Below are 10,726 nucleotides of genomic sequence, written 5' to 3' on the forward strand. Positions count from 1 at the left end.
TATTTTCAAAATATATATTAGCATATTGAATGTGATACTAACAAAAATAAATATATAAACCATTTATTATTTTTAGTAACAATAATAACATTTAATAAACCTATAAATATTTTTAAAATATACTCTCTTTATTCCATATTTATCTATTTATTTTTTAGACGGAGTTTTAAAAATATAGATAAACTGTATTTTTAGTCCCGTAACTGGATCCTTTTATCATTTTAGTCAGCCTGCCGCAAACTAGTCCTATAAGTGAAAATTTTTCACTGTTTTAGTCCTCCGGCGCCGGAGACGCCCGCGTGGCTCGCCGGAGGTGATGTGTCCGCCAGGTCAGCGACACCTGGTGAACACGTGGATTTATTTTTTATTTATTTTTTTTTATTTTTTAATTGGACTAAATAAAAAAATACAAATAAAATTTAAAATAAATTAAAAATAAGTTTTTTAAAAAAAATAAAAAATAAAAAAATCCACGTGTCCGCCAGGTCAGCGACACCTGGCGGACACGTCACCTCCGGCGAGCCACGCGGGCATCTCCGGCGCCGAAGAACTAAAACAGTGAAAATTTTTCACTTATGGAACTAGTTTGCGACAGGCTCCACTTACGGGACTAAAATGATAAAAGGATCCAGTTACGGGACTTAAAAAAACAGTTTACCCTAAAAATATTAGTATTATGTTGGGATCTAGAAAAAATAAAATAAAAAAACTAAATTAACCTTTAATTTAGTAATATATTATAAATTGAAAATGTATTTGTAATATCAGGTAGATAGGATACTTTGTTATAGGACGGATTAAATGGAAAAATAGATAGATTGTTAAGGGACGAAGAAAATATATTAATAGTATTATATTATGCACTATATAAAAATATAGAATAAGTATAATCAGTAGACAATTAAGAATATATCGGTGAAAATAATTATTTTATAATACTACTATAAATAATTATAAATTGAGATAACTAAATAGTGTAATTAAAATTTAAAATATTATAAATTAAAAATTTTAAAATAAGATTAAAACGTGTAATCATTTAAAAAATAAAAATAAAAAATAACATGAGAGGTAAGATAAATATAAACGGCAATATAAACATCATCTGTAGGACGGAAAGAGTATAAATATAAAATATGTTTGGCAGCTGTGCCGAAGGTCAACATGATACTACTATTATATATGAGCACAAAATCAACGTGCTAATTTATCTTATGGCTATAAATATATGCACACACATGCATACAATCATTCATTTTTAATTTTTAATTTTCAATTTTCAATTTTCAATTTTCAAATTTCAAATTTCAATGGCCATGCTTAGTTCTTGTTATGATACTCTTTTCTATTACAAGAGCAAACCATCCTTTTTTGATTCACCACAAAAATCTGTTCTTCCCCTCCAGCCCTCCTCTCTACTATTGCCGCCGGTAATCGCCGCCTCACTTTAATTAATTATATTATTTCATGCCCAAAATTTCAAATCAAATAGGCGAAATTGTTTATGATTCACTTGTAGTTTGAAAAGCAGTTAACATTCTCCTATTTAGAAATTGCATGAATCTTTTAAATAATATTGTTCAAAATATCGTTTTTAGGGGTTTATGTGCAATTCTTTTGAAGATACAAAAGAGTCTTTTGCAAATATATTCACATTTTTTTCAACATATTTTACAATAGTTTGAGTACAAATCCACATAATATTTATTTATTTTATGGATATCTTCATCTATTTGTATTTAGTGGTTTAATTAGTACTTGCAGACAACCTTGAATCATAGACCATGTGTTTTCAGTAGCTTTTTTCCATGTTAGAAATAATGCAGAATTGAATTCAACAAGCGTATGGTGGTCCTTCACTTCTATTATATATATATATATATATATATATAAACATTTATTTTGTTTGTTTTTATTTTTTCCTCTTTATCAAAAACCACACGTTGGTGTTTTTATAACCAGGCAAAAGTGGATTATTTGGAATCTACTAAAACCATTAAGGAGGTCCAAGAAAGGACAAGAAGAACCCTACAAAGAGGATTGGATCCAACGGCTGCGATGAAGTTGATCGACACCCTTCAATGGCTGGGAATCTCCTATCATTATGAAGAAGAGATTGATTTCTGGTTGGAGAAATTACAGCATTGGGATGCTGGAGAAGATGACTTACATGCCACAGCTTTACGATTTCGACTGCTTCGACAAAATGCACGGCCTGTTAGCTCTGGTAATTCATTTTTATCTGTGTTAATTATAATTCTGGGCTAACAGTTAATCCTTATAGGTTTACTGCATGAATATATTTCATGTGATATGAAATTAATAGTAATATGTTATGTATTTATATGTTGTATTTATATTATATTAATATAAGTTTTTGGGTTGTTGATTTGTGATTCATGTACAACATTTTTGGCTCATAAAATTTCGATTATTAATTTATCTTATTTTAATTTTATTTTCTTTGTAAATTATGGGCAGATGTTTTTCGAAAATTCATGTTGAAAGAGCAAGACAAAGAGGGGCTATTGAGTTTATATGAAGCTTCATATTTAGGATCAAACGGCGAGAATATGTTGTCCGAGGCCATGAAATTCGCGGAAAATGAATTGAAATCTTCGCCATTGCAACAGCGTATGTCGAGGCGTGTTGCCCGAGCCCTTGAGCTTCCGAGGCATCTAAGAATGGAGAGGTTGGAGTCAAGATTGTACATCGACGAATACCGTTGTCAAGACAACCATTGTCCCCTTCTTCTAAAGCATGCAATATATGATTACAATGAGGTCCAATCATTACATCAAACTGAACTTGCTGAGTTATCAAGGTAGTTTAAATTAGTATATCCAAACTATTTGAATATGTCAAGAAAATAATTATTAATTTCATTGTACTTAGCTATTTGAATGCATGGTAAATCTAAGTGTATTATTCTTTATTAATGATCTAGGTGGTGGAAGGATTTGGGCTTAATCGAAAATTTGGGCTTCAAAAGGGATCGTTTGATCGAGTGTTTTTTGTGGACGGTTGGGATTCTCCCGGAGTCCAAATACTCGGTTGCTCGGATTGAAATGGCCAAAACCATCGCAATTTTAACGGTCATTGATGATGTGTTTGACATGTATGGGCCCATAAACGAGCTTCATCTCTTTACACAAGCAATTCAAAGGTAAGAAAATACTTACTCATTTACTTCTAAGCAAATTTGACAATACAGTTCTTAGTAAAAATATACTATTTTTTTCTCACAAAATATTACTTCAAAATAGTATTCAAAATTTACTTAATTTTCAGGTGGGATCTTGAAATGATCGAACAACTTCCGGGGTACATGAAAATTTGTTATATGGCATTGTACAACACAACTAATGAAATTGCCTTTAGGGTCCTCAAAGAACAAGGAAGAAATGTCCTTCCTTTCCTCGCCAAAGTGGTATACAGAACTATCTGAATATATTTATAAATTTTATTTACATGAATACAAAATTTTTATTGTTATATTAAATCATTTCTTTTGTAAAATTCGACAGTGGATCGATACAATCGAATCTTATATGATCGAAGCCAAGTGGTTCAACAAGGGCAATGTACCTTGTGTAGAAGGTTATCTCAAAAATGGAGTAACAACTTCGGGTTCATACATGGTTCTTGTGCACTTATTCTTCTTGATGGGCGAAGGAGTTACAATCGAAAATACGAAATTAATGGCTAAACCATACCCTAAGCTATTTTTAAACGCAGGAACTATTCTTCGATTGTGGGATGATCTTGGAACTACTAAGGTAGTAATTGATTTTTTTTTTCGAAAATATGACTTCCTATTTATTTTTTATTTCTCTTTTTACGTCTGAAAATATTGCTACCAACTATATATATAAAATCTCGTCCTTGTGTTTCTTTTAAATTTATAGTGAATCTTTTTACGAGTTAGACTTAAAAAAGAGAAAAAAAAACAAAAACAAAAACAAATTATCAAGAAACATTGTACTCCCTCCGTCCCCTCTTAGATTCTTTTTAGTCTGTCATTGGCAAAATCAACAAATTAATATTTTATTATTATTTTCCATTCAACGTTTATTTACAACAAATATCATTATCTATATTACATTTTCTCTTTTCATTTACTTTAATTTATAATTAAATTTCTAAAAATATTTTCAACTATTTTTTTTTAATAAAATATTTATTTTTCTTTTGGACGGAGGGACTATCAAATATTATTTAAATGAAAAGTTCAAGCCTTTCTTATCAATCCAAAAATACACCCCATGTTTTGGCTAATTTTCTTTTACTTTCTAAAGTAAAAATAATTTTTATTAATTTGTAATCGTTTTGAATTATGTTAAATGCAGGAAGAACAAGATCAGGGAGACAATGCTTCGATAATAACTTCATTGTTGAAGGATAAAAGCATCACAAGTGAAGATGAAGCTAACGAAAACATTAAGAGACGTATTCGCAATGCGTGGAAAGATATGAATGGCGAGCTCTTGGAATCGAAAATATTGCCATTACCCTTGGTGAAGGCCTGTTTCAACATGGCAAGAACGTCGCAGGTTGTCTACCAACATAAAGAAGATAGCTATCTCTCCAGTGTGAAAAAATTTGTAAATTTTATACTCTTAGAGCCTATTAATATTTGAAATGATAGTTTGAAAAATATTCTTAGTGTTACTTCATACATACTTTCCCCAAACCTTTTGTTGAGATATTTTACGTACAGTTTATATGGATTTGGTTTTATCCATATATTAGGTTGTTTATGTCGTTTAGATTTTAATATATCGAGTCTGTATTATAGTTCCTATATATAGGCCTTGTTTGAATGATCAAATAATACAATTTTTGAAGTTTCTGTAAGATAATCTAATACGGTCGAGAGTTTTGTTATTTTCGATTTCGGTGAGGGTTCTGCTGTTTTTTTACTCCATTAAGAGTTTTGTTATTTTTTACTTTAATTCAATTAAGATCATTGTTTTTTACTTTGACCTAGTGGAGCGGCGGACAAGCAACTGTTATTTTCGATTACGTCTGTGTTTATGTTCAACTTTCTTTTATATATTGAGTTTAGATTTATATTTAGTTTTATACATATATTAGGTTGTTTAGATTGTTTTCTGTTGTTTAAATTATTTCGATTTGAGTCTATGTCGTATTATGATGCTTATATATGCCTTATTTTGGTGATCAAATCATGCAATTTTTTAATTTCAGTAAAATAATCTAACATTTTTGTGTATGTATTCATTCACATCTTACATTTTTTTTTTTTTTTTATATATGACAAAACTTGGAGTGTGTTTGTTTGGGGGTTTGAATTTTGGGTTTGTGATTTGAATAATAAAAACTTTAAATTGAAATAATTGTATAAATAAGTGTTTATGCGGATATTTTGAATGATCTTTTAGTATAATATATAAAATGAAAATAAAATTAGTTTGATTTGATTTTTTTTGGGAAAATTTTTATAAATAGTAGAAATTTGATAGTTTTGTTTTTTTTTTTAAATTAAAATTGAAATCAACATTACTCACTCTCCACAATTTTTAATAAAAATATATTATTTTTCTTTTATAAAATATTACAGCAAAATACTAGTTAAACAAAACTCAAGTCAATACTATATTTTAAATCAATTTTAAAAAAATAAAATAAAATGTTAGAATCAGACAATCTGTTTTAGTCTTTGAAAGAATAGTTGCAGAACAAGTTCAATCCTGTTTTTTACTCGAGTATGTTAATCACATGGAGCAATCAATGGATTGATATCTGCACATAGTCTTGAGAAAATATCATGGAGAATGTAAATCATAGTAAGAAAGATGATTAGTTTTTTCTTTTCTTTTCTATTTTTAGAAAAAAAAAATAATAATATTAAATATATTTAGAAGCATTATATTATATTTAAGATAATTATCTTATTTAAGAGATTCTTATGATTATTGTCTTATTTAGACGATTTGTATATTATTGTACGTATTCGGATGTTGAATGACCGTCTCACCTAAAAGCTCGAATTTTTAGGAAAAAGCAGTTATTAATCATATATCCCCAAACAGGAGTCCCGACAAATAATAAAGTAAATCTTGGTATCATTGATATATAAGGTGTGTTTGTTTGGGGTTTGGATTTTGGGTTTGAAATTTAAATAATAAAAATTTTAAATTGAAATAGTTTATAATTCTATATAAACATATGTTTATGTGATATTTTGAATGTAAAATAAAATTAGTATAATAACGAAAATAAAAAATAAATCTTTCATTTTAGTGTTGTTAGGGAAAAAATTTGTGAATAGTAAAACTTTTGTAAAGGTGTAAAAGAACACACCCATACAATTTTTAAACTTTGTTAAATCACTAATCCTTAATTCGTCCAATTTATTAACATGTCGAATTTGTGTTGACTCATATATATATATATATATAATTGGATCAAAATCCAGAAGTCAAACTTTATTATCTTGTATGAATTTGTCGTGTTGGATTAGTTTTTGCTAGCTCTAATGTAAATCACATTTTGGATCAAATTTGATAAACAATTTATATATTCTGTGTGTTTTTTATTTTTTATTGTTGAGATATTTTAGATTTAGTTTAATATTTTTTTAGATTAGTTTGACTGGTTTATTTTAGATTTGGTAGGTTTAGATTAAAATTTGATTTTATCCATATGTTAGGTTTTTTTTTTTTTCAGTTTATTGATCATTTTTATGGTGTCTATATACTCTTATTTTAATAATCAATATAATATCATTTTTCATGTTTTCATAAAATAATTTTAACATGGTATCATAGTCTATTTTACTCTCGGAGTAAACACAACCTCTAGAATAAACACAGCCTATTAACCTACACTTATCTGGGTTCATTCAATCTAGATTGTACTGGAAGATTTTGCGATTTTAAGATTATATATATAGTTACAAATTTGGTTGTGAATTTGTTTGCAAATATGTCTCCAAAAGCTATCTGCGAATTCATTTTGCCATTCGTTTGCGATGTCTGTTGTCTGCATATCTGCAAATCCATCCGTTGTTTGCGTGTCTGTAATTTATCTGATGTATGTTTGTTGTCTATATATTTGCGATTTGTCTGCGTTTGACTCTAATTCCATTTAGATATGTTTATGTATCTGGATCGGTCCGTTGTCTGATGTTTTGCTATCTATGTTCCGTTTTCTATTCGTTGTTTGCAATCTTTCTGCGTTTGACTCTAATATCAATGAGAGTCTTTTCTGCATTTGATTCTGATTCAGACAAACTTTTCTACGCCATTAATTGTATGGATGTTGACATATTTTAAATTTAAATTTAGATTTAGTTTAATAGTTATTCAAACTCCTTAGATTGGTTTATTTTAAATTTGGTAGTTTTAGAATATGATTTGGTCTTATCCATATATGTTATATTATTTTAATTTCAGTTTATCAAATCTATTTTTTTTTCTTATATATATATATATATGTGCTTTTATTTGATGATCAAAATAATACAATTTTTATGTTTCTGTAAAATAATTTTAACTTCTATAATTGGTTTTTGTTATTAGTTGATTGTTTGAATAATGCACAGATCACATACACGAGTGCACATGTTATGGATGTGATATCTTTGTTGTGCGTCCAAACTTTCTCATTATCATTATTATTATTATTATTATTCCCTCCATCGGAAAAAAAATATATATATATATCATTGACTGAATACAAATTTTAAAAAAATTAAATAAAAATAAAAATTGTTTGCTTCTATAAAATCTTTTCATGAAACTTCTTTTCTACCAAAAAGTAAATATGGAATTAAGATATAAGATAAAGGAATAAAAACAATGAAAATAAGAGCTTGTACAAGTTATACGTTTCGTCACCACTTTGTGGAAAATCGTTAGATATGAATATGTTAGATACCTGTGACTGTTTTACTAAAAAAGAAAATAGGTTGAAGGAGTAGCCATTTAGCACAAACAAAAGACAACATTGTGATATCTAGAAATACATGGTGTCATATGTTGAGTTAAACTTCTGGTTGAATTACTATAAAGCAGAAGAGTTACTACAAGTAATAATGAATCACATAATGCAACTTGGTGGATGTAAACTTCAAAAATTTTCTTAGAACCAACGAGTTTCGTATTCTTACACAAATGTTATTTATGAATATACATACAATTTTAAGCCCAGATTCACATGTTCGGCCATCATTAAAACGAACCACGATATATCTGATTATATGGGACGAATTAGAATACAAATTAGATCGGTGCCAAGGACTTCCATTTGAGTTGATACCAATTATCGTTTGCATTCGAACATTGAGAAGCAAATGAGGCTAACAACATTTGGATTGGAACGTTCAAACATCATATTATTTAAGCAATAAGACAAAAACCATTCTCCTTATAAGTAGCTAATATTTCGAGTTGCATCCTTTTGAAAAAAAAAAAAAAAATCTATGTTCATGATTAGAGATGACTATAGATATTGAATAAAGTGAAATTGAAGTTGTAGTTATCTCAGTCGAAATCAAAGATAGATTTTATAGTCTTTTTACTGGACCTAAAGGTCAAGAGTTTGAGGACTTCGTCATTAAGCTACACTCTCAATTCTTATTTTGAATTGTATATTAATTTGTTGTGAAAGAATAAAATATATATTATATATTAAAAATTTTATCATTAATATGGTAGTTTAGGTGAACAAAACTTATATATATTAATGAATTTTAAGATTCATCCATGAGAGTTAATTTGTTCATTTTGTGCTTTTTTTTTTTTTTTCTTTACCTTTGTTTTTACTTTATTTATTTTTAATTTTTATAATAACTTATAAAAATATATTACTTTATCATACAACATCACGTTTAATTTACTATTCAAACTAAAAATTAAAACAAACTAAAAAATTCAGCAACATAATACATTCTTTTTTTTTTTTCAAGTGTTTCTTAGATAAATTATTTGTTAAATGTAATATTTTCTATTAAAATTAAGTATTGAATACGATGCTTCAATTTAAAGAAAAAAATAAAGAGATTCCATAACAAAAGCAAAAATAAATTTAGAAGATAATGAACTTAAATTAATTCCAAATTTCAAAATGATCATTTCAACATAAACTAATCAAGATAATTGTGCATAACAAGAAAAGTGAAGTCAATCAACAACTTAATGACACATTATCAGGCACTAATTCAACACTGATAGAGGTGACAGCCACTCAAATTTTTCAATATTAAAATACACCAAATCAATTGAAAACCAATGCAGATAGAAACTAGAAAACCCTTTGTCAAAAAGTGCATCGAGCAACAAAATTCAGGTAGTCAAGAGTGCTAATAAAGGAGGGTCCAAAAGGGCAGCTAAAACATGATTAAAAAAGATGAAGGAAAAAGCTTGCAAATTGCAGGTAAGAACTAAGCTAAGTTTGTACAGAAGTGGCAGTGACAAAATATGCAACAGAAAAGAGGGCATGAACCATACAAAGAATCCCTCCAATGGACAAGAAATGGTGGTGTGTGAATCCACAAGAAGCCCTTGATTTATGGTTGGAGATGATTCCGATCACCAGCATCGATAGCCCGACAGCCAGGATGATCCTGCAGATCATACACATTGCCGGCCTAAGGTTGAGATCGAGCCGTCTACTTAATCAAGAACTATAAACCTCAAGAGAAAACATTGAGTAGCCTTAAAAAGAATTATTGAGTTGAAATAGGAATGAATGTTGTACCAAGTGAAAATAAGGCAAGCCACTGAAAGCTGTTTGCTCGGGGGAGCTTTCTCGAACTGTTCTTGAGTACATGCGGCGCATCCTCCGAGCAAATTTGCAAGAACATGAGCTATTCCTAGAAGGGTTGCGGCTGCTAGCGCTAGAACAAATGCGTCGTGGCTTGGCTCCTTGCATTCGAATATCCACAACCTCATGTGCTTCTCCTATGGATGGATATTAGTGATCAAAGCAAATGAAGATCATGTCCATTGTATAGGGGAAAAAAAAAAAAAAAGTGTAGTGTGGATGTACATTTTGAGAATTCAAGATCAAGTTGCCGCGATTAGTTTTATGTAGATAATTAAAGGGATAGTCGGTGCATGGTGCGCGAAGATATACAGTGTTCGAATTTTACCAAAACCCAAAAATTGTTGTTGCTCAAAATTACTTTGAATACATGAGATGAAAATAAATTCTTGAAAATGGTTTTTGCACCTGGTTTTGGGCTGCTTCGGCTTTGATGCCGAGAATTCCAGCAATGACGTCCAATGCAACAATGACAAGACACGCGAAAATCGCCATAAGTTTCCCCATTGTTGAGAGTGTAGAAGATAAGATGAAGAAGAAGAAGAAGCCTCAAAAAGGAAATGAAGAGGAGGGGAGGTAGGCAAAGAAAAACTCAATTAAAAGATAAAAGAGCAAAAGAAGGCAATGTAGGGACAAGACATTGGGCATAGCAAATGTAATATATAATGTGGAATTTTGGATGATGCTTGGGAAAAGCCTCTTTTGTCAAGGAAGGTGGTGACTTTATTCTGCTTTTATGATCTCCTTTTTTTGTTGCTTAATTAACCCTTTGGATTCCTTTCATGGATGAACAAGTAAAGTCTGTAGGGCATAAAAACCAGCTCAGCAGACAAAGTGGCAGTGACAGTGGCAGGGTATATATATCTATATACTAATTATTAATTCATTCTCCAACATAGGCACGAGATTTAGGACTTTATGCTTACCCTTCACA

At 29.4% G+C, this 10,726-nt stretch overlaps 2 protein-coding genes across 2 annotated transcripts; one reads left to right on the forward strand and one right to left on the reverse strand.

Annotated features, from left to right (window-relative positions):
• The first annotated feature begins 1,264 nt into the window (after nucleotides 1–1,264).
• LOC127247085 (monoterpene synthase TPS4, chloroplastic-like) lies at nucleotides 1,265–4,847 on the forward strand. Its single transcript, XM_051268790.1, has 7 exons — nucleotides 1,265–1,430; nucleotides 1,963–2,227; nucleotides 2,482–2,824; nucleotides 2,948–3,166; nucleotides 3,292–3,430; nucleotides 3,528–3,779; nucleotides 4,350–4,847. Exons 1-7 carry the CDS (start codon nucleotides 1,311–1,313, stop codon nucleotides 4,638–4,640), a joined length of 1,629 nt encoding a protein of 542 aa, XP_051124747.1. The 5' UTR covers nucleotides 1,265–1,310; the 3' UTR covers nucleotides 4,641–4,847.
• Nucleotides 4,848–9,108: 4,261 nt separating this feature from the next.
• Nucleotides 9,109–10,558, reverse strand: LOC127247231 (protein VASCULATURE COMPLEXITY AND CONNECTIVITY-like). Its single transcript, XM_051269008.1, has 3 exons — nucleotides 10,201–10,558; nucleotides 9,727–9,929; nucleotides 9,109–9,592 (listed from the first exon to the last, which is right to left on the reverse strand). Exons 1-3 carry the CDS (start codon nucleotides 10,297–10,299, stop codon nucleotides 9,415–9,417), a joined length of 480 nt encoding a protein of 159 aa, XP_051124965.1. The 5' UTR covers nucleotides 10,300–10,558; the 3' UTR covers nucleotides 9,109–9,414.
• Nucleotides 10,559–10,726: the final 168 nt, after the last annotated feature.

Source organism: Andrographis paniculata, unplaced genomic scaffold (genome assembly GCF_009805555.1).
Source record: "Andrographis paniculata isolate CXL003 unplaced genomic scaffold, ASM980555v1 Contig32END, whole genome shotgun sequence".
In the NCBI taxonomy this organism is placed as follows: domain Eukaryota; kingdom Viridiplantae; phylum Streptophyta; class Magnoliopsida; order Lamiales; family Acanthaceae; genus Andrographis; species Andrographis paniculata.

Excerpts from the sequence above, each read along its gene's own strand:
- LOC127247231 (XM_051269008.1), bottom strand. The coding sequence starts at position 10,299 with ATGGGGAAACTTATGGCGATTTTCGCGTGTCTTGTCATTGTTGCATTG. Across the intron at positions 9,930-10,200 it reads CCGAAGCAGCCCAAAACCAG|GAGAAGCACATGAGGTTGTG; the intron begins GTGCAAAAACCA and ends ATCCATCCATAG. Across the intron at positions 9,593-9,726 it reads GCTTGCCTTATTTTCACTTG|GATCATCCTGGCTGTCGGGC; the intron begins GTACAACATTCA and ends TATGATCTGCAG.
- LOC127247085 (XM_051268790.1), top strand. The coding sequence starts at position 1,311 with ATGGCCATGCTTAGTTCTTGTTATGATACTCTTTTCTATTACAAGAGC. Across the intron at positions 2,228-2,481 it reads TGCACGGCCTGTTAGCTCTG|ATGTTTTTCGAAAATTCATG; the intron begins GTAATTCATTTT and ends AATTATGGGCAG. Across the intron at positions 2,825-2,947 it reads GAACTTGCTGAGTTATCAAG|GTGGTGGAAGGATTTGGGCT; the intron begins GTAGTTTAAATT and ends TTAATGATCTAG.